Raw genomic sequence first — 23,860 nt, 5'->3', positions numbered from 1 at the left:
AAACCAGAGCAGCGCATGGAAACACAGTTTACCTTTCTGCCAGAGCGGTACCTATTTATCTACTTGCACTTTGACATGCATTCGAACTGCTAGGTTGGCAGGAGCAGGGACCGAGCAACGGGAGCTCACCCTTTCATGGGGATTTGAACCGCCAACCTTCTGATTGGCAAGTCCTAGGCTCTGTGGTTTAACCCACAGCACCTGAAAGGTACAAACCAGTTATATATTGTACATGACCTAAGCTTCTCTGCTAAGAGCTCAAAATCCCTTCTTGGAGATAAATATCTGGATGAACGCCATTCAAACTAACGGCTTGGATCCAGAGAAGTTATGAAAAAAAGGGATGGGAGAAAGGTGGAATTCTCACCCTCATCCTTGCACCAAACCTGCTCAAAAGTTCCTCCTGGAGGTCAGGAGATATCCTCTTAAATGGGATAAGGTTGAGGGGGAAGTGGGGGGGGGCTTTCACCAAACATTATGCAGATTCACAGAAGTATTCCACTTTCTTCCCATTTCTCTTACAACCCCCCCTTTATTTTCAGTGTTTTGATTAATCTACTTCTGCTTCACTGACTATGCAAAAGCCTTTGACTGTGTCAACCATAGCAAACTATGGCAAGTTCTTAAAGAAATGGGAGTGCCTGATCACCTCATCTGTCTCCTGAGAAATCTCTATGTGGGACAAGAAGCTACAGTTAGAACTGGATATGGAACAACTGATTGGTTCAAAATTGGGAAAGGAGTACAACAAGGCTGTATATTGTCTTCCTGCTTATTTAACTTATATGCAGAATTCATCATGCGAAAGGCTGGGCTGGATGAATCCCAAGCCGGAATTAAGATTGCCGGAAGAAACATCAACAACCTCAGATATGCAGATGACACAACCTTGATGGCAGAAAGTGAGGAGGAATTAAAGAATCTTTTAATGAGGGTGAAAGAGGAGAGTGCAAAATATGGTCTGAAGCTCAACATCAAAAAAATGAAGATCATGGCCACTGGTCCCATCACCTCCTGGCAAATAGAAGGGGAAGAAATGGAGGCAGTGAGAGATTTTACTTTCTTGGGCTTCATAATCACTGCAGATGGTGATGACAGCAGTCACGAAATTAAAAGACGCCTGCTTCTTGGGGAAAAAGCAATGACAAACCTAGACAGCATCTTAAAAAGCAGAGACATCACCTTGCCAACAAAGGCCCGTGTAGTCAAAGCGATGGTTTTCCCAGTAGTGATGTATGGAAGTGAGAGCTGGACCATCAAGAAGACTGATCACCGAAGAATTGATGCTTTTGAATTGTGGTGCTGGAGGAGACTCTTGAGAGTCCCATGGACTGCAAGAAGATCAAACCTACCCATTCTTAAGGAAATCAGCCCTGAGTGCTCACTGGAAGGACAGATCGTGAAGCTGAGGCTCCAGTACTTTGGCCACCTCATGAGAAGAGAAGACTCCCTGGAAAAGACCCTGATGTTGGGAAAGATTGAGGGCACAAGGAGAAGGGGACGACAGAGGATGAGATGGTTGGACAGTGTTCTCGAAGCTACCAGCATGAGTTTGACCAAACTGCAGGAGGCAGTGGAAGACAGGAGTGCCTGGCGTGCTCTGGTCCATGGGGTCACGAAGAGTCGGACACGACTAAACAACTAAACAACAAAACAATCATCTGAATTCTTCAGCTCTTTAGAAATGAAACTTTTTAACGATTCCAGCAATGAAGAAGAAGTTGATACTTTTTGCCCTTCTTAGAGGACTTTCCCCACCTTTCTATCTGTTTTTGCTGATTTCCCCCTGCAGTGCCATATATATGCCAAACACTTTGGGGCAAAATTTCTCCCCTCTTCCAATAAAGTGATATGCATTTCTATAAAACTAGTTAAAACTGTAATTCACAGGAGATGTTAGTTTTCTCTGCTTTGAATGCCTGAATAGATAATAAAATGAATAGCATTTGTCCTACCAAGGAGCTTTCAAGACTGGGGCCAGCCCTGGGGGTTTTTCTAGCTGAAGAGTGTTTATTTTTCTTCTGTACACTGGCCATTAACTTTAATGAAAGCTAAGCAGCTGAAAGGCCACACACCACTTTGAAAGAATATGGGCTGGAGATTGATTTGATTAATCTACTTATTTTTAAACATATTTGTACATTTCCATGGCACTTCACACAGCTTAAAGCACACCATTAAATTAAGATTGTCTGGAAAGTGCTGTCAGACCCCATTATCTTGTGAGACGCAACCACCATTTGGATCAAATGGGAAAAGTTGCCTGAGCTGCAATGCAAAGATCAGAGCTAAAACCAACATTCTTTGCTACAACAAGTTCAACTAGGTGGCTCTGACAATCTAATAAACGTGTAAGAAACTCTTTTGCTAATGTCTAAGGCTGATCTGACAGTTCCACTAATGTAGGGTTGCCATATGTCCTGGACATAGCTGGAATACTACAGTCGGAAGCAGTGTCCAGACAGAAATCACTAAAAATGTCTGTGGAAATCCAGACGTAAGGCAACCCATGTTGCTGATAAAACTTTATATTTTCTATATATATATTTTGCAATTTCGTCAAAAAATCTGAACAACTTTGCCAAGAAAAGCTCAACAAATTTTGTGTCCAGATTTTCGCTTTTTGAAATATGGCAACCCTAACTAACGAAAACCTAAGTGGACAATGAAAACCACAGCAAAACAAGTAGATAGCCCCACAGAAGCCAAATATTTCTGCAGTACATGGAAATAGCTGGTCAGGATCAAATAAAATTGTGGGAATGTTTATATAATTTAGCAGAGTTTAAATGATCCCCTGTTTGAGTTTATGCAGCGACAAGCGGGTTGCTAACTCGTTTGAGTCCTATCGATAATTATACCTTCCTGGTTGATAATCCCCTTCTGTCCCTCTTAAAGAAAACACACATGAATCTGAATCATATTAAGATAAACTACTTTACTATCAGATTCATTCAGGTTTACAGAGTTGTTTCTGAAGGCATGCTTAGGTTGCATAACAGAGAACATAGGTTACATAACAGAGAACATAACAGAGAACCTATATACAATCATACCTTGGGTTGAAGTAGCTTCAGGTTAAGCATTTTCGGGTTGTGCTCCGCAGCGACCCGGAAGTAACAGAGCGCATTACTTCCGGGCTTCGCTGCTCGCGCATGCGCAGAAGCTCAAAACGATGTCACGCGCATGTGCGGAAGTGGCAAATTGTGACCCGCGCATGCGCAGACGTGGGTTGCATTCGCTTCAGGATATAAACGGGGTTCCGGAACGGATCCCATTCGCATCCAGAGGTACCACTGTACTAGATAGTAGTGAGTCATGAGAAGGCTGCATCCGAGCAGTTATCAGTTAACACTCCTTGCAGCAACCGCCCAACTGACAAAACTGCCTGCCACATAGAGGCAGTTAGTCCACTCTTGGAATGTTGGACTTGCCTGACAGCTTTATATCCCACAAAAATATCATTAATAACCCCCCACTGGGTGAACACAGTTATTTAAAAAAGAGCTGCAGCTTGCAGGCCATCAAGATGCTGATGGTATGTTCTCTGGCACATTTCAGCCCAAGATGCCTTAGTTATGTACTTTGAAATTGCCCATCAACAGTCAGTAGCTGGACAGCAGATGGAGGCAGCACACAGGCAACTAGGTGACAATTTATCTGTCAGGGATTGGACTCTAGAGGGCAAGATGGAGGAGGAATGGTGGAGGTCACACTCCCCCCCCCCTTTTCCTGACGCTGCAGGAGAGGAGGGAGACAGCCTTGATTTACAGCAGGGCTTTGAGGGGTTTGAGGAAAGTCACAGCTCAGAGAGAGACAAACAGAAAAGTTGGGAAGTGTTAGAAGACAGGGGGGGGGGACTGCGTCAGGGCAGCCAGATGACACATTGTCACTGGAAAGTATTTCTGATCCCCCTTCTCCTAGAATGCGGCATTCATTAAGAGTACAGGAACAAAGGACTCAAAAACATTTGACCACAAGTGGCCACTGTAAGGGAAGATGCTGTGGTTAGGAGGGAGGGAGGAGAAGCCCAGTTTCGAGCAATGCCATTGTTGAGGCTTGTTGCATTCTTTTGCCTCTCGCTATTAGGATTGAATAAATAAAACTCATTTAAAAAGGACTCTACCTTGTTTTCTTTGCTCTTGCTGCAACTGGGGAAGAAGCAAGGCTTTCCTAGAGCCTTGACATTATCTGACCAAGGTGAGAAGTTTTACATTTCTATTTAAATTAGAGCCATCGTTTTAAAATTTGTATATATACAGATAAAATAGCACATGAAATTTTTATGCAAACCGTATGTTCTCTTTGGCCCTCTGCTTTTTGGTGATGAGTTTCCTCTTTTTGTGGGATGTGTAAGAGGCCATCCTACATGCTTGGGGCTGGACCTTCTCAACTAGATCTATTGCAAATACAGTGAAGAGAGGCTACAAAAATTGCAGAATGGCTGGTTGAGGTTAAGGTCTGGTAGACATGTAGGAGCTGGTGGGGGAATGTAAATATTTTAGGCAGAGGGTGGTGAGATCCTCATCTGACAGTGTTCACGTAGTCTACATGGTCCACAAGGAATTTTATTTCAACCCACAACTATGCACTGCCTTTTGGCCATGCTCTGTGCTGATGTACCATCTTGTATTCTTGCTTTTAGAAATGGCCTCAAACCTCAGAAGTAGCAAAATAAGTCATTATGTGACTAAACTTCACTGCTTCCCTTTTAATGAGATCGTTCGTTTTTACTTCAATGCATTATATTGGCAGGCACCACAAAACGCTAAAAATAATATAAAAATGTAGGTGCCTGTTCAGACCTCTTATTTTGGAACAAAGAAAATAGCAAACAAACCACTTAGTATTTATATTGCGATATTCCTAAATCTTCAAAGCATCTCCTACACATTATCCAAAATTCATAGTTGCCTTCATCCTTATATTACCTTCCTATATGCTAGGAGAAAGCAATACCTAGTTAAATCTACTGAGCAAAATTGGGATTGGGTGGAGAATAAAAATAAAGAAAAATAACTTCTGAAAATATTTTCAGGCCTTTTCCTTTTCATCAACAGATTAATAGGCTTCCACTGCTGTGATTTCCATAAAGCTGCATTTTTCTAACCATTGGTGGAGAGCTTGATAACAGATTGATACCGATTACTAAGCCCTTGGAGAAGAAGCTCAGAAATCATTATAAAACACTATAATTAGGTGATGATTTTATCAGTGTTCATGTCACCAGTGCCAAAGAAGAAACCACTTTTCAGTGAGCCAATTCCATCATAAGGCTTACAAAGATATAAATGCAAAAGCTTCTCATTGTCTGAGGCTCCTTTACCATGGCAACTTAAAAATCAGCGGCTTCCAAGTGATTTTAAGCTTAACCACCCTTCCTAACCCTTGAACTGCAGACTGCATATTTCAGCCAAGGATATTAAAAAGGTGTATGCATCATGTCCATGAACGTCCAAACCATTTACCCTACGGGAACAAGCAATTATCTCAGGTCTCATCTGGGGCAGACACCACTATATCAGAATTCCCTATTCAAATCCTTCACAAATTTACACCGCAAAGTGCCTGGATATACAGGGAACTATAAAGAGGCTTCTCGCATGACAACGAGGCTGTTTTTGAAGGGAGCTGGATTTTTGTGCAGTCTTCCACACAGTGACAGACACAAACCTCTCATCATGAGGACTATCTGATAAGAACCATCCGATTCAAGAGCAACCAGAAACAGACTCAGCTACAGAGGTGCCAAAAAGTTTATGAACACATTTCCCAGGTAATTGAAATGAATGCCTGTATCTCAGCATTCTTAAACCATTTTTAAACTGATCACTCAAAGAGTACTCCCTTTTACTTCAGTGGGCTAACACTGGAGGTGGTATGATTGAAAGTGTCCACTCGACAGTACATGGTGAATGTATTCATGCAGACTGTTTAAGAGGACTATTCCGCCTTCAGCGATGAACTTTGACAAATGCTTCACGGAAGGACAGAGTACACATTTAGGGAGAGGCGCAAAATGCATTTCAGAGTGCTATGCTATGAAATAGATTTCATGCCCTGAAGCAGAGAAACTAAGACTACAGATTTTTATGTTTTTTAATTCTTAAGAATGTAACACTAGGTGCCATGCCTGATTCTTAGGGAACTCATTTATGTAATTGGCAGCAATGTAAGTAATGTTAAATGACCTTGGTATTTCTCCTGTTGTGGGATGGAAAAGATCCTTTTGCCCTTGTTACAACTGGACTGCATTCAGTTATTACTCAACTTCTCCAGATCTGCAGCAAACTGATAATATCCCCTCTTCAGTGACCTCCTATTGGGTGCTCTCTATGTGCTCATTGAATATAGATTGTTCAAGACATCCTTAAACACTTAGGTAGATCAGTTGAGACACTTGCTTGAGTAGTGTGAGAGCTTTATGGTATTAAAAATGCTTTCTGCTTTTTTTATACGTATATGGGTTTGATCTTGCCCCATGCAGAATTGTACTGTGGGTTTTTTTAAATTGGAGGCATCATATGCTAATGACTGTTACATTATTTAATGGATTAGCCCTTGACATTGTATTTGAAAGGTTAATTATAAGTTGCTCTTCCCTTTTCATGCTTAAAATTCCTTTCCTTTCAGATTAATGGCATGTTGTCATTATCTTGTGAGCAAGAGTGAAGAAAAAGTAGTACACTGTTGCCTTCCTTATAACTAAGGAAAAACTAAAACAATGCATCAGGCAAACAAAGCCCTCATTCAAGTTCAGATATAGGCCTTTCCCTTGTTTACATAAAAAGGCTTTACAACATTCACTATCACACTTAAAGAAACACTTCTTTTCATTAACATACCAGACACAATACTTTCCTCCAATCCTACACAAAGCTGCAATGGAAAAGCGCCAGTGATATTTTCATGCTGCAGGAAACCCTTGACTTATGTGGGGCTTATATTCTGGGGATCATACCTAAAGCCAAAATCACATATAGTCAAAATACATTGGGTACAATGGCCGGTGAGATTGCCAAAGTCTTTCCCCCCAGATGCCCACTCCTTTTCTACCCTCTTTTTAATTTTTTAAAAAATGGTTTGCCAACTGCCTAAAGCTGAATGCACACAAGTTAAATGCACGTACAGTGGTACCTCGGGTTACAGATGCTTCAGGTTACAGATGTTTCAGCTTACAGACTCCGCTAACGCAGAAATAGTACCTCGGGTTAAGAACTTTGCTTCAAGATGAGAACAGAAATCGCGTGGCATTAGTGGGAGGCCCCATTAGCTAAAGTGGTACCTCAGGTTAAGAACAATTTCAGGTTAAGAACGGACCTCCAGAATGAATTAAGTTCTTAACCCGAGGTACCACTGTAAGTTGTATGCTCACTGTACTACCATCAGGTATGTTGGCAAAAAAATTCTGAAAACATATTTTAAAATAATCCTGATGCAGCTTAGGTTTAAAAGAAATGAAACATTAAGAGTGCCACTAGGCTATGGAAAATGAAAGAAAGCTTGACTAGACAGTACTTCAAGTTTTGGAAAGTATGATTAGATCACATCATCATTGCTTTCAGTAACTATGTTGTTGATACATATTTAGGTCCTCTAGAAATAATTTGAAATGTCACTCGCATTAATTATAAGAAGAATGTATGTTGTGATAGTGATCATATGATAATTATGGTCTAGCAAAGTGCATCTTAATACCTATTTTATTTTAATACAGTATATTTGATCTTATGTTGCACATTGCCTGGGGATATACCATTTTTTTTAATGAACAAAGTATTGAGAACATATATAACATTACTGCCAGCTGTTTTCAAATAAGAACTGGTATCCATTGTGGCTGGTGCTGGCTCGCCAGAGCAGCTTCATCACACTGGCCACGTGACCCAGAAGTGTCTCCGGACAGCGCTGGCCCCCAGCCTCTTAAGTGAGATGGGCGCACAACCCTAGAGTCGGACACGACTGGCCCATACGGGCAGGGGTACATTTACCTTTTTATCCATTGTGGCTAAATTATAAATTGCCCCTTAATTAAATTCTCTTCCTTAGGTGGGCTTTAATGACTGGTTTAATGACTGGGTCCTTCTCTATGTAAAAAAAGAAAAGCAAAACATAAAATAAAAATAAGGTAAGGAACCAATAGTTAAAGACCACATTGCACATGGAACAGGTTAAAAAGAGGTCAAGTTATGATTCATCCACCAAAGATGCTAAACAAGAAGCAAACCGTGTGCAGCAGCTGCAAGAAGGAAGCTTTCCCTCAAAGTTACAGAGGATCTTTTGTTGAATGGGACTTCCTAGTAAATATTATCTTGTATATGTAGATGGGAACTGGAGGCCAAAATAGTGTTTATATTAAATGCAGTATAGCAGCACTCATTTAATTCCAGCTAACTGCAAAAAGAAATGTTTCAGCAGCACTAAAGGGTCCTACTGTGGAAGGAGGCCACTGTAAATTACTTTTGTTCTTAGCATTTTACTTTCCCTAGTGATGCAATCTGGCTGAGAACCGTCCGCTTAGTTTGCAATAATGACTACAATTAAAAGACATGCCACTTCAAGTAATAGGAAATCAGCTAGCCCAAAGATGATTAAAGATAAAAAAGAGGACCCTGTGCAGCAGGCAGATATCTTATTTTAAAAAGTGTAATTCGTAACCTCAAAGGGATACGCATTCTTTTCAGGTGAGGAAAGGAAATATGATTTTAAAATTTCAGTAACACTGAATATATGAAAAAACATATATTTACTGAATATGTGTAAAATCAGGGAAGATACAACATACAAAGGTCCCTGGATAATTTCATGATGCTGTCAACTGTTTTGATAATCTGCCCAGCTCAGAACTTTTATGCAAAGGAAACGGCAACTGCAAGAATAAATTTCATTTGGTATCAAGACAGAATGGGTCTTGAATCGTTAAACTGAGGCATGGCGTGTGAAGAGTCAGCCTGTGGACCACCATCCAGCTATGGTCAAAAGGAAACTGCAGGGAGTCCAGCAATGAGGACTCTTGAGCCACATTGAGTCAAATGGTACTTCCATTCTGACTGTTGGTATCCTGGCTAGTCTGAGCAAGCAGTAGCAACTGGGAGAGTGCCACTGAACTCAGAGAAAACAGGATGCTGTACTAGATGGGCATTTAGCTTGATCCATAAGGACCCTTCTTAAGCCACTCTCTGTTGGTTGCCAGAATAGTGGTGACTGGTGCGACTAGAAGGCCAGAAGGCAGGGAGATCAAGTGGAGCCAGAGGCAATGACAGACAGGGCTATTCCCTGATTGTTTGCAAGGAAGAAGGCAGGAAGGTGGAGGCTGGCTGAGGGCAGACTGAGGTTGGTGGGGCAGTTCTCCATTTGCCCTAATGGCCCAGCTTCTACTGTGCAGGAAGACTGCATTGTGCTCCTCTGCCCTCAACTACTCAAGACCGGAATCTGACACGGTGGTTTTGGAGGCAGACGTTCAGGCCAGGTTTCTCTTTTAGGAACAATAGTATTGTTGAGAAGACATCTTCATTAAAGAGAAGTCTCCAGCAGCCTTATCCCAAAGAAACCAAACCTGGGCAAGTGTCCTGGAATGTCTCCTCACTTGGAAAATTTGGGTGAGCATCTATGAAGCCTCTGAGCGCCCCCACCCACAGTCCTTTTTGGTCATGAAGTGGTGAGAGAAGTTCCCTTTGTCTCTCTTGAAAGGTACAAAGAGCTGAGAGAGAAGGATCTTCCTTTATAGCTCTATGTGCTTCTCAAGGGTCAAATTGGATCTGATATGTAAACGTATAATGTAAACGTATAATGTAAACGTGTAATTGCTGGATCTGATATGTAAACGTATCCCTTGGGAAAGCAAAGGGTGTGCATGTGGTCTCTCTCTCTCTCTTGTGTGTGTGTGTGATTTAGGGGAGAAAGAGAGAAGTGGCCAGAGAAGATGGGGCCTACAGTAGTTGCTCAAGAAACAAAATATGCCCATGGGCCTAAAAACATTAGCAACCCCTAGACTAGATAGATGCTGAACTCACTCTCTCGTTTCAATGGCAATCTATGCAAAAGCCACACAATGCCTTTAGATGGCAGCACTACACACAGGCTTCTCCTAGCTTAGATTGGCTCACCTTTGCCTTGTTGCATAGTACTCCTGGAAATAAACAACTTCCAACAAGCGTACAATGCACACACTGACATCCTATTTGGAATGCCTGATTGCTGCAATTTAAAACAAAACAATTCCCTTGGGCTTTTCACATTTAGAAGCAGATTTCATGGATATTTAACTCAATTTCAGAAGTATAATTGAACTAACAATCTGTTCTCTCAGACAGGATGTCCCCTGCCTGATATTATGCAGGCCTGGACAGATGCCAAAGCAGATTTAAATTTACCTCAAAGAATGCCCGACTTTCTCCCCCTAAAAATTAGCTAAGTGTGTGTATGTGTGCACACACTGTTTGTGGTTGGTTTGCCTCTCTGTAAGCACATCCTTATGCAAACAGAAACAAGACAGGTATGCACAGGTGTCTTTTAGTCTGAAGCAAAACACAACCTACCACTGTTTTATAAAAATCTGTTCAAGGCTTACATCACCAGGGAAAGGAACACAGATTCATTAGAAGCAATAGACAGCTCTCCCATGTCTTGCACTATCAGCCCTTTTGCATTTTTGTCATGATGAGCAGATAGACAGCATGCATGGCTAGATAGGAATGAATACCTCCACGCATCATTAGATCATCTCAATCCAGGCGAGTGCTAGACAACTGGGAGACAAGGAACATAGGCTGCTATCCTATATGTCCTCTTGTTTGAGGGATGCATCCCTTTCTGGATCACCTTCGAGTGGCAGGGCCAGAGGAAAAAAGTGGGTAGAGCAATGGTAGATGCAATACAGTAGGCCAGCTTTATTTAATCTATAAATAATATATTTGTATACTGCAATTTCATTTAAAAACATCAAAAGTGGTGTAAATGACTATATATATAACTACATCAAAATGAAAAACCCAGATAAGTAGCTAAGCATTAAAAAAAAGAATTATTTTCTCAATTGTCTGCATAAACCTGGCAGCATACAAACATTTTCAGCAAACGTCAGTACAGATCTCTGTTGGAAAAGCATTCTACAGGACTTGGCTGGTGACGTTGAAGGCTCTGTTTCTTGTTGACATCAGGTGAGCCTCACCAATTCGGGGTGACAACCAGCGATGATCCCACAGTTGATCACATTTCTACACAAGTCCCTTAATATGCATTATTAGAGTTCGTGGACAAGTTCCAGCCAGGCAAAAATACTCCAGGAAGCTGTGAAGCACAGCCAATAAGAGGCCTAACCTCAGGAGAGTCCCAAGGGCCAGACAGAAATCCTTGGAGAGCCACAACTGGAGACTGGGCCTAAGTTTCCCCACCCTTTGAATATAGGATAGCACTATGTTAGGTTTCCTGTCTAGTACTTACATATACAGTCATACCTTGGGTTACGAATGCTGCGGGCTGCACATTTTTGGGTTGTAGACCGTGCCGAACCCAGAAGTACTGGGATGGGTTACTTCCGGGTTTCGGCGCTTGCGCATGCGCAGAAGCGCAAAATGACGTCACACGCATGCACAGAAGCGCCAAATCGCATCATGCACGTGCGCAGACGCGGCACTACGGGTTGCGAACATGCCTCACGCACGGATCACATTCACAACCTGAGGTATGACTGTACACACATATATGGGACCAAGTCTCATTGAACTCAGTAGGCCTTCTGAGTTGGCATGCAAGGGACTGGAGTGATAACGTATGAGAGGAAAACGGGAGGATTAGCAATTTTTATGCCAGGAAAAGATGGCAAATCCTTAAAAATGTAATTACTCTATATTCAGTTCTGTGCTTCTGCTTAATCCAGCAGATTCCACGAAGAGAGGTTTGACAGCAAGTTCAGGTGTTTTAAACCGCAGGTCTCTTAACGAATTTTGTATCAGGCTGCTGTGAAGCCTGGGCAGATCATTATTAATTATATTAGGGATTTGCAATGACAAAAATACCCGACCTGAGAGATGAAAGACAATTTCTGAACTATAAATGCAAAAGAAAAAGAAAGAAAAGCAGTTTGGTGTAGTGCCAAGAGCGTTGGACTTTGGAGACCTGGGTTCAGACTTCTGCAAGCTAAATCTATTGTGTCTCCGTATTGTGTCTCAGTATTGAGGCTTTAGCAGTTGGCTTATAAATTGGGAGGGGCACAATGAAATGGTTTGAAAACTTTTGTGGCTGACAACAGGGCATTATTTTTTCAGCTGGAGCTCACCAGAGCTCAGCTACAGCACCTCTTAGGCGGGCACCATTGCCATTCTAAGAGAATAAGACAGAAGTTCATAGTGCGCTCTGGCACCTCTTTTTCTGGCAAAATACCACTGACAATAGTGATGGTAACAGAAATACAGTTAAACAACAACAGCAAAAACCCATATAAACTGGTTTAGGAAGTGGCTGAGGGCAGGACAGGATAGAAATGAAGCTTTGGCTATTCATCCTGAGCCCAATGAAGCTAACGAATACCTTAGACTTTAGCAATTCATTTAAAATAAGAACCAGCTCAAACTTCTGTGAAATTCAAGAATCAGTGGTGCTTGTATTGTTTCGTTAAGATTTTTTTTTGGAGAGGATTATGGGTTTGTTTTGTTTTTATTATGTACTTTCTGTTTGTATTTTTATGCTGTGAACTTAGGGTGGCCATATATTGAAGAGCAAAAAAGAGGAAAACACGAGCCGCTGCCAGCCTGAGCTGGGGAAAGAGGGGTGCATGGAGCTGCCACCGCCACACCCGTGCACCACTTTCCCCAGCTTGGGCTGGCAGCAGCCACGGCGTGCAGAGCAGCCCAAGCACAAAAAACCTGGACATTTCCTTTACAATGTAAAAATCTGCCCAGATAGGCATGTTGGTCCCCAAAAGAGGACACGTCTGGGGGTTTTCCCGGATGTATGGCAGGCCTATGTGAACTGGCCTGACATTTTTGAATGAAGGGTGGTATACAAATTTAGTAAAGAAATAAATAAAATATAAGTTAGTGAGAATAAAAATTTAAAAACCTGACTTTATCAAACCAGGAGACTCAAGGTCCATTTTGTTATTGGCACTGGATGGAAGCAAAAATCTAAAATTGCTTAGCCTGAATCCTGCAGCCAGCTTAGGCAAAATTGTGATTGTTTGGGTCCAACAAAGGAGATAGGTTCCTGCTTGCTTGCACACCAGGCAGACGCTGCATGCAGACTGCATTGGATTTCAAGCTTTGCCTGATACAAGTTATATAACCTTCTAATATGGCTTTAGCAAATCATATTAAATATAGCAGGATATCAGCGGAAAGCTTTGACCATAAATATTTTGATTTGAGGAGTGTGGGAGATGTAGCTCTTTGTAAATCACCGGGTGATGAAAGGAATTCCTGCAGAGAACCTTGAACAGAATATTCATCACAGCTTAGAAGAAAGACATCATAATAAACACAAAGCAGGAGAAATACTTCTTTCTTTCTCTTCAAAAGGCAACATTATTAGAAAGGCAATGCATCAAGGAAAGGCTTTCTCCCCATTCAGCACTGACTGGGGGTGGGAACACATCCTGCTATTAAAATATGACATTTTTTGTGCAGTTGTTTTTGTGAAGTGTCTGGACAATTAGTGACGAAGGATTGCTCAGCTCTTAAGGTAAGGCTGGCTGAGGCTAAATTTGCATTTGACTGGGGCAGCTGCATCCTATTCTCCCTTCCAGAAAAAAGCAATGCTTTCCATGCCTTATTGCAGGGAAAGAGCACCACAGAGATGAAACAGCCTTCCTTTGATCCAATAGGTTTTTCAAATGACAGTAATGCACTAAATGGACGCGGGTGGCGGTGTGGGTTAAACCACAGAGCCTAGGACTTGCCGATCAGAAGGTCGGCGGTTCGAATCCCCGCAACAGGGTGAGCTCCCATTGCTCAGTCCCTGCTCCTGCCAACCTAGCAGTTCAAAAGCATGTCAAAGTGCAAGTAGATAAATAGGTAACGCTCTGGTGGGAAGGTAAACGGCGTTTCCGTGCGCTGCTCTGGTTCACCAGAAGTGGCTTAGTCATGCTGGTCACATGACCCGGAAGCTGTACGCCGGCTCCCTTGGCCAGTAAAGCGAGATGAGCGCCGCAACCCCAGAGTCGGTCACGACTGGACCTAATGGTCAGGGGTCCCTTTACCTTTAATGCACTAGAACGTCAGAGCTTCTTATCCGTGCTTTTTATTAATTTCATAAAAAAGTAATTCAGGTTTCCCCAGAGGTTTGTAGGAACACCTGAGTTTATAAAACACTTGCAATGCTGTAAAAATAAAATAAAATAAAATGCATGCACCTTGAAAGTCTTAAACATCTATCTGTTTAAGCCACAACTTAAGCCTTGACCTGACCTAAACTTTCAAAGCAGCTCTATCAGTCTTTGGTGGTGCTCGTCCATATTTCAGTTTATATGTGCTATTTCCCCCCACACAGAATCATGTTTCCAAAACAAGAAATAAACACATTTTTCAGTGGGTATCTGAAGTGCAGCAGCTTCCTGTATTATTAAAAATAAATTAATCCTGCTGATGAGCCTACGTGCTACTCTGACAGATTGCCCCAAGTGCAGCAAACGCTGGCTGCCATAATTGGGAGCCTGTAGTATTTAGAAATTTGTTTCACTGCTGCTCCTGTCGTGATGGCAATTTATTATTATTATTTATCATCCGGAGTGAAGAGTATAACCCATATCCTTATTCTTGTAAAATAGCTAATTATTATTTGCATCTTACAGATACAAGGAACCAAGTGCCGAGAGATATTCCTGTGCATCACTCTGATTTCAGAATTGCACTTAGAGGGGAAGGATTGAAAGCTCAGCCCTATACTGTACTCTGCAGCACAGAGACACCAGGGCATACTGGCCCTTCACCATGAGCCCTAGGGTAGGTTACTACAATTCTAAACAGACAAATTACAACGAGAGTGTCCAAATGGGTGTGTCTGTGTTGAAGGCCAGGATAAAGAGGTGCATCTTCAGGCTCATCCAAATTGTATGTTTGTCCTTTTGCTTTCCGCTGGGAAACTGGATGAGCCCCCCAATCTTTACTGCTGAATTGACACAAATGCCAATCAGGTTTTTCACAGATGGGCATTTGCTCCAATTCAGCGCTAAAGAGTGGGTTTTCCTGGGGAAAATGGTAGGGTAAACAGGAAGTCTCTTGAACCCATGCCTAGAAAACCGCTTGGAGCCATGCTTTCTACGAACAGGACAAATCCTTTGGCATACAACAAAAACTACATAATGAAGGTGCCAGATGCCCACCACCACCTTTGGAGAGGGAATTCTGCAACTTGTGGGCTACTCCAGAGAATGGCTTCTTGAAGTCTTGCCACCCCTCAAACCTAGAGGACAGTAGAACTACCAAGAGTGTCACCTCTCTCTATCTTAACACCTGAGAAGTGTCTGAAGGGAAGGAGATGGTCTTTCAAATATTTAGGGCCTAAGTTGTTTACATTAATGTGAGCATCTTGAATTGGATCTGAAAATGAACAAGCAATCAATGCAGGTGTTTTAAAACAGGGGCAATGTGAATTCTAATTCTAATTGGAAGCCCAGCCAATAATCTTGGACCAGTTTGAGGTATCAGAGTAGTCCTCAAGGGCAGCCTGATTTACATCACATTTCAGTCTGGCAGTCACAAGAGTACAGTGGCCATCTCTGTCCAAAGGTGAACCAGCTGGTGAACCAGGTGAGAGGTGTATTTTTGCTTGCATCTCTGTATGCATGAAAAAATGCTAAGGAATATCACTTATTTGAAGGCTAAGCCTTCATTCCTATGTGCATATTTGGAAAACAAAGTGGGACTCGAGTAAACATGTAGGGATTTGAGAACAATTGAAGTGGCATGTTTCAAGTGTCCTGAACTTTTCAGAAGCAGGTGATAGCTAGTGGTCAGAACACTATGGAATGGAATGCAAATATTCATCCTCCTTTGGTTGATAGAATCATAAATATTCATAGTCTGAGAACTGTTGCCCTTCGGGCAATAACTCATCTACTGTTGTTATGTATAGAATCCAGCACCTCATTAGCACTTGTTAGTAGTAAAGAAATTTCAAGACAGGCCCACCACTTGATGAGGAAGGTGATTGTGTATATTGTATTTATTTAAAGTATTTTAATGCTGCTCTTCAGTCAAAAAAATAAAAATACCACTAGAGTGGTTTACAACAATCACTAATGGGACAGTTCCTGTCTTCCTTACAATTTAAGAGGCACAAAAGGAAAAGTGATTGGGAGGAGGAAGAAAGCAAACTCAGGTGCTGTTTCTCAGTCCCAAATATCTTATATTATTTTTACCACAGAGGATGAAGCAAGCTTCCTTTAGTTCTCCCTTCTGGTCCCCTATTTGTCCTGTAGCAGCCCATGTGCTCTCCTGACACAGCTTACCTGGCTGAACAGAACAGTTGGAAGTTTGAGGCTGCATGAACACACCTCTGGAACCAATTCAGCCAGTGTGTCTATGTGCCCTAACCTCATCACTGTCCCATCCTATCCCTGGCCAGGTAAGTGGCAGTAATGCCAGCAATGGGAGAAAGGCTCTACCCAACCACATGGTACTGCCCTTGCCATGATGTTCTTCTCTCTTGGAAACTGGAGGAGCAGCCTCCCAGTGGTCCTTGGTCCCCTGGCTGATGGTAGAGGACAATGTGTGCAGCATTTGAGTAGTGTACAAGTATATCATTGGGCATGGATGCTGCCTTCTCTATAGGACCACTCTTAGTACAGTACATCTGATTGTGGATACATTGCAGGAAAGCAACTCGAAATTGTTTGGTAAAGCTACTAGTGCTACATTTTCATTTTAAATTAGTACAGTTGAATATGTAACCACCAGTGTGATGCTGTTTGCTTATTACTCATATAATTCTTTAATGAAACTCAAGCTTTGCTCATAATGCTTATTGGGATTTTCTTCCAGCAAGGTTGTTGGCAAGGTCAGACCACTTGCAGTATATTTCTCCTATTATATTAAATTCATGATGGCTGTCTTTTTAGGGGTTTTTTGTGTTTTAATGAAGTTATTAAAATAGAAGGTCTTGCATAATTCATGAGCGTTCACATCTCTTTAAAAGTTCTGCCTCTATAAACAATTTTTTGCCTTCTTCTGTAAGCCTTTTTGAATGTGAATAGTGTGTTTAAAATAGATTTCTAATTGCAGAAAACTGTAGTTTCATTTCAAATGCAACAAAATTTGATCACTCAGGAGAGCTTCCTTTGCTGTGCGGATAAGAAAGGGTGCAAAAAAAAAAAAATCACCTTTCCCTGACAAAATTAATAGAAGAAATGATAGGAAATTTAAGTCCTCTTGGAATCTGTTTGAGGCCCCACTTCTCTATTTGTTTTGATTCTGTCCTTCATTTTCTTGCCTTGAATGATCTGCAGCACAAAGAAAAGTCAAGAAGGCAGAATCTGGGATGTAGTCTGAAGATTAGACAGGCAATCTACATAGTCACTCTTCAAGGCACGGGAAGAGTAGGGCAGGTCTCTGGGAAAGTCAGAGCAAGTCCTCAAAGGATCAGGAAGGATGACAGATAGATCTGGACTATAATGAAGTTGTAATTTGAGACGATCCACAAGAGGATGAAGTTTCCAATTTCCACAATATATCTTTTAACTGGGTTGAAGAAATGGCTGTTCCTATCTCTGACCAGCTATCATCATGTGGCACATGGAGGACATAAATGATGCCTGTTTCCTAGAGGCCATGATTTGAGATCCTATGACATTCCTATGGTCCTATGGAATCTTAGCACATATTTAGTTACACATGAATATTTAGAACAAATGTTTGCTATTTCCTACTCTTTCTGTAGCTGGCTGCTCTAGCAAACTCACTTAATCTTTCATATCAGACATAATGCACATTGACTGTTGGATTACATTAGCTAACTGGGTCCAGATGTTTAGGTTAATTAAAGATTAAACAGGTAATAATTAAAATTATTTATTTCCAAAGGGACACTTTTGCTTGTAGAGGTAATTTCACCGGCACTAGTAAATAGCTGTTTTCATCATTCAAGAAGCTAAGGTTGATTGGTTTTTCCTTTCAAGACAGGTCTATTTGGGTTTCTGCCTGATGTAATAATTAAACGTAAGATGTAAGATCTGAGCATTTCATGCTAAAATGGGTCAATCTGGACCTGTTGCAAAGACTCTAATGAACATAATGACTGGTCTGTTGTCAACACCAGGTGAGTGCTATATAATATTAAATATCTATACTTTGAGTTTAGTTAGTTATTAAGAAGAAAAAACAAGATGAGCTGCAGTTTTTTCCAACAATGACACCTAAACTGCAAGACTTGGAAGTTTACAGAAAATATAACCTTCAAGTAATAAGAAGAAATCAGTAAGTCCAGCAGAACTGGGCTTGTAGTATTTTAAACAGCCTTTTTGCCAAGTCATCAAAAATACAGAGATAGTATTATTCCCCATGGCTTCTTAGTTGTTGTAGCAACAACTTAGATGAACAAGGACTATCCAGCATAGACTGACTGTGTTGTAATGCTGGCTCCGCAAGCTGGCACCCTCCAGATGTTTGGAACTGCAGCTTCCATCAAACCCAGCAAGCACAGGCTGTTCAAATTTCCTAGCAATATTGTCTATTTTTGTGAACTACAGGATGCTTGTGTGGCAAACCAACCTACCATGAACTTTGGTTTTGTACAATAAACAGGTTGTGAATATAATCATATTTGCAAATTATGCTGCTTAAAAAACTGCTTTCATATGATTCTCACCCAGAGATTTTTTTTAAATCAATCGTTGTCAGTTGTTTATTGCCCATTTTTAAATATTTCACAAATGATGATTCCACTAATTTTGCGGAGGAATGGGATACCTTGGGCAATATGGGGAAAGACAGGCTCTCAATACTGACCAGGCAACATCTTCCAAGAAATCCCGGCTAAAACGTTAACAACTCAAAATATTATATTAATCAGACTCTGTTCTAAGAAGGAATGAAAACTTGAGATTAGCTACAGTATGTGCTCAAGTGAAGCTCATTACATCTGCCTTTGTTTTCAGACCAGAGGGTATTTCAGGTCCAACCCTACTTTACATTCAGCATATAAAGATGCAACAATGAATAAAGATATCTCTTCGCAATCAGGAAGGGTTTTCTATGGAGATGTAGTCAGAACAGTTAGGGATTGTGTACTCATCTGCTGTGCTGACACTACCCAGTACAGTGGTACCTCGGGTTAAGTACTTAATTCGTTCCGGAGGTCCGTTCTTAAGCTGAAACTGTTCTTAACCTGAAGCACCACTTTACCTAATGGGGCTTCCTGCTGCTGCCGCGCCGCCGGAGCACGATTTCTGTTCTCATCCTGAAGCAAAGTTCTTTACCCGAGGTACTATTTCTGGGTTAGCGGAGTCTTTAACCTGAAGTGTATGTAACCTGAAGCGTATGTAACCCGAGGTACCACTGTACTTGGAAATAGGAGTTGAACACAGCGGTGCAGCATATGCCTGCCCTGCCCTGGACGGGGCGAGCTCTCGAGGGGGGTAGGGCACAGAGGGTGCCCTCCCATGCACCACAGTTCAGGGTAGGATAGGGGCAGGGAAGCTGCTGCTCACTCTCCTCCTGCTCTCCACAGCCAGGTCAGACATGACCCGACAATGGAGCTGCTGCGGCCAAGCGCGCCTCGCCATGGCTGAGGAGTGCTGCTCTCTGCCACCAGGTCAGAAGAGCTGCTGCCGCTGGGCGTGAGGTGTGTCTCCCACTTGCCGGCCATTTTGTCACCCCCCTCAGTCATGACACCCGGGGTGGGCTGCACCCCTTTCCTACGCCTCTGGTTGAACATTTCTGCTTGATGAATTTGATATGAGTTGGGGGAATGATGGGGTGGCAGGATGGGCTGTTGTGGTGATATCGCCCCTTTAAGACTGGTTTATGAGAATGGGTTAAAACCTCGGAAATAATGAGTTTGCATACCGCTGTATAGTGTTAAGGCTTCAAGGCTGGTGTCACAAGGTAATTGGGTAGAAGAGGTAAATGCCCATGGTCTAAGTTCTCATAAAACCTGTATTGGTGGGAGCTCTTGGCAGCCAGCCAGCCAGCCAAGCTGAAGTTAGCGTCTATTTGGGCTTCTGACAGCATCTTGTTCTGTTGCTCAGCCTACTGAGATTTAAGAGTGTTTATGTTCATTAGCTTTTTGAATTATGGTGCTGGAGGAGACTCTTGAGAGTCCCATGGACTGCAAGAAGATCAAACCTATCCATTCATAAGGAAATCAGCCCTGAGTGCTCACTGGAAGGACAGATCCTGAAGCTGAAACTCCAATACTTTGGCCACCTCATGAGAAGAGAAGACTCCCTGGAAAAGACCCTGATGTTGGGAAAGATGGAGGGCACAAGGAGAAGGGGACGACAGAGGACGAGATGGTTGGATAGTGTTCTCGAAGCTACCAGCATGAGTTTGACCAAACTGCAGGAGGCAGTGGAAGACAGGAGTGCCTGGCATGCTCTGGTCCATGGGGTCACGAAGAGTCGGACATGACTAAACAACAACAACAACATGTTCATTAGTTGTTGTTTTCTTACCTTCTGAGCTATTTTAATCTGTGTAATTATTTGGAGTTTCTCACTCTTGTAGAGTTCTGTTTTAGTAAAGTCTGTGATATTTTTTATGAAAGTTGGTCTAGTCTGAGTTCCTGAACCCTTTAATTTTGACCACACTTTTCAGAGCAAGTGTCATCCACCACAGCTGTTCATAGATATTCAAGAGGATTATGGTCATTGGATAAGGCAGCTCGATTTCCAACCATACTTTCACAGTCTCATATTTTCCCATTGTTTTTCCTTTTAATGAGGAACTTTTCAAACATTCCACCTCCTCTACACGCATAAACAGCACTTTGCATTCCCCCCACTCAATAATGGGCTCCTCTGGTGACAGTAAGTGTTGCCAATTGTGTGGGAAAATGAATCCCCCACCGCCACACTGATGTACAATGTTTTCTGCTGGAAAAGTGAAAAGCAATTTTGGTTTCAAGGGGAAAGGGGAAAAAATAGCAGTGGGAGAAGAATTATTGGGCTGATGACAAATTCTGCCATTCTTACTTCCACCCACCAAGTAATATCCATGAATATTTCAGAGATTGCAGTTGCCTCATGTGTATCTACTCAGATGACCTCTGAATTGGACTTTTTCAGACAAAGTTTGTGATATCTGAAAAGATACTGATGTGCAGCTGGGGGTAAGGATAGCTTTGAAAAGCAACTCAGGGGTACAACTAGGGAAGGCGGTAGATATGAAGTGAGTCCTTTTGTTCTAATATCCAAACTGGTAACTTGTGCATCTGCCATACAATGACATATGTTTCTTTTAAAAAGCACAGAGGATGTGCAAGTTCCCACTTGTGAAGCATGAAAAAGAGAGACAAACTCACATGCTTCCACTATCCCCCGATCCTGTGTCACATCTGAAAGCATCCTTAGGCACTTACCTAGAGAATTACACATGTTTGGCCGGTGCTTCTGCTTCAGCAACTAATGGAAGGAATTTCCTCCTTTCCAATTATACCGTGGTCACTTTCTGCTAGGTCACTTTGGGATAACAGGGGACTTGATTAAAGGAGGAGGCAAGGAAGGGTTTAATTGGTAGCACACAGGGCAGTTTAATTGGAGACCACAGGAAAGGAGTCCAATAGACCGGGAGCTACTCACATTTGCAGAATCTCACCAAAAATGCATCTAAAAATTGTTTTCTCCATATGTATATATACTCCCACGTTAGTACAAAGAGAACCTGAAACTCCACAGCAAGCCACAGAAACACCGAATGTCTCAAATACACTAGCACTATTCAATGCTAGTTCTCCCTATATATAAAAAGAGATAGATAGATGAATATGCCCAGCTATGGAAAGTGCAAGTGATTTCTGGGCATATACTGTACATCTCTGCCACACAACCATGAGATATGCAAATTACCCCTTACCATGTTAATTCTATGTGAGTTAAGCTTCCCGTGTTATATTCCCGCACATGAAGCAAATGTCAAGTGTACCTGTTAAGTACACAGTGCCTGAAGCATGGGGAAATGATTCTCACTTTAGATTCTGGATCTTCCAGAGATTCAGTTTCTGCTTGGACAATGTTATGTTGTCTGAAAAAAGCTATGTACTCGTTCAGCAAAAGAAAAGATAACTGTGCTTTTTTTCATTTCTACAACCCTGGGTTTATCACAGCAATGACTCTCAAGAATTTATTCGTATTGTTTATAATTACTGACGTCATTATAAATAGTAATTTGTGATAGGGATAGGTGAGGGAATAGGTAATAAAGGCACACAAGTGACCTGCATAGCCACCAATATTCAAAACCACGCCATGGATGCAGCTCCTGGTTTTACTGAGGCCACTTCCAGACTGTCACCATGTTGTGGGTAAGATTCATTCGCGTACTGGAAAATCAAGTCATCGAGTTTAGTGGATCCAATGCTGTTGTGAAACAAACCTGCTTCAGAAGAGCCTGGACTTGATGCAGCATGATATGACCTCCCCACAAACAAATCAAGATGAATGTTCAACAAACGTGTCATCTGGAAGTCATCTCAATGTAAATGTAATGCCTGCATATGAGCAACCATCTTCATTTTTTAATGGTGAGAAACTGTTACTGGACAGCAATGCTAGCACAGCCGCTGTGGTATGCTTCCTGCCATCAGCTTACCTGATAAGCCGCCCACGTCCATCTTCTTCAGGTTCTTTGCTTCTAAGATGACAACAGTCAGCTTGCCAGCAGTAGGCACATAGCGGAGAGAGAAGCAGATGTCACCTAGCTTCTCTTGCTGCAAGAAGGAGCAAGGAGAACTGTCATTTATATACCCTTTTAAAAAGTTTACGCCAAGAACATTGTTTTAAACCACAGCTTTTAATATTCAGTTTCAACTACTTCTTGTCAAGCTGTTTAACAGCCAGAGAAAGGAGCCCAAGATTTTACTTGCTAAGAAATAGCAAGGAGCCAATTTATACATTACCTTTTGCCTGCTTATGAAAAATATGGAATGACTCACATATGCAAGCAACCTCAGCCCCCTAGAATGTAACATATGAATTGGCTCCAGTAACAAAGTTCTGTGCTGAAGTTTGACACCAGGCCTTTCACAGGTATCTTTTAACTCAATGGACACAATGCTGAGGACATTCGGTCCTATTAACAAGGAGATTGAATTCTTTAACCTAAGACTGGATCCCATAAATTGTGATGGCACACAGGCTTGCTAATGTTCAGGCCATTTGCATAGTTTTTCATTTAGCTCAATAATATCATGGTTTTTTGTTTTTTTAAAAAAGCCACACATTAGTGTTTGACATTCCTAATTAGTTTTTCTTCACCCACTTTTCAATCATTTTAAACAGTTAGGCTCCTTTAGAGTTGCAGACAGTCTTATTTTTCCCTACCCTTCACCAGCAGATCCCAGGTTACTACAATTTAAAACTCAGCATTAGAAAGAAGCTAAACACAGGAACAGGGTGGTCCTGAAACATACTTCTCAGCATGTTTGGGTTTAATTATTTACTTGTGTTTGATCTTGTATTATATTATGTGAACTGCCCTGCGATCTCTTGATGAAAGGTGGTATAGAAATTTAATAAATAACATGAAAAAATAAAAATCCAACAGACATCAGGTGGGGGGGGGGGAATAGAATAACAAATAAGGGTGGTTCCTTCACCCTTGGACTGACCCCAAAAAGACAATCTCTTTTGTTGTCTCCCCTTTGGGACTGGTCCATAAGTGCAGTTTTCTCCTTTTCTAGGAGCACTAATTGAAGCCAGGTGTTGCTTCTA

The 23,860-nt window shown here is 41.8% G+C and overlaps 1 protein-coding gene across 4 annotated transcripts in view; it reads right to left on the bottom strand.

Annotated features, from left to right (window-relative positions):
* Positions 1-23,860, bottom strand: part of SYT1 (synaptotagmin 1) — a 330,364-nt gene that overhangs the window by 29,366 nt on the left and 277,138 nt on the right. For all 4 annotated transcript variants that reach the window (XM_053404643.1, XM_053404640.1, XM_053404642.1 and 1 more), the window contains exon 8: positions 22,740-22,857. In XM_053404643.1, the coding sequence (XP_053260618.1) occupies positions 22,740-22,857 (118 nt within the window). The remainder of the gene's footprint in view (positions 1-22,739; positions 22,858-23,860) is intronic.

This window comes from Podarcis raffonei, chromosome 10, assembly GCF_027172205.1.
Source record: "Podarcis raffonei isolate rPodRaf1 chromosome 10, rPodRaf1.pri, whole genome shotgun sequence".
Classification (NCBI taxonomy): Eukaryota; Metazoa; Chordata; class Lepidosauria; order Squamata; family Lacertidae; genus Podarcis; species Podarcis raffonei.
Note: the sequence above shows the minus strand (reverse complement) of the source record. Positions and strands in the feature narration are given on the sequence as shown.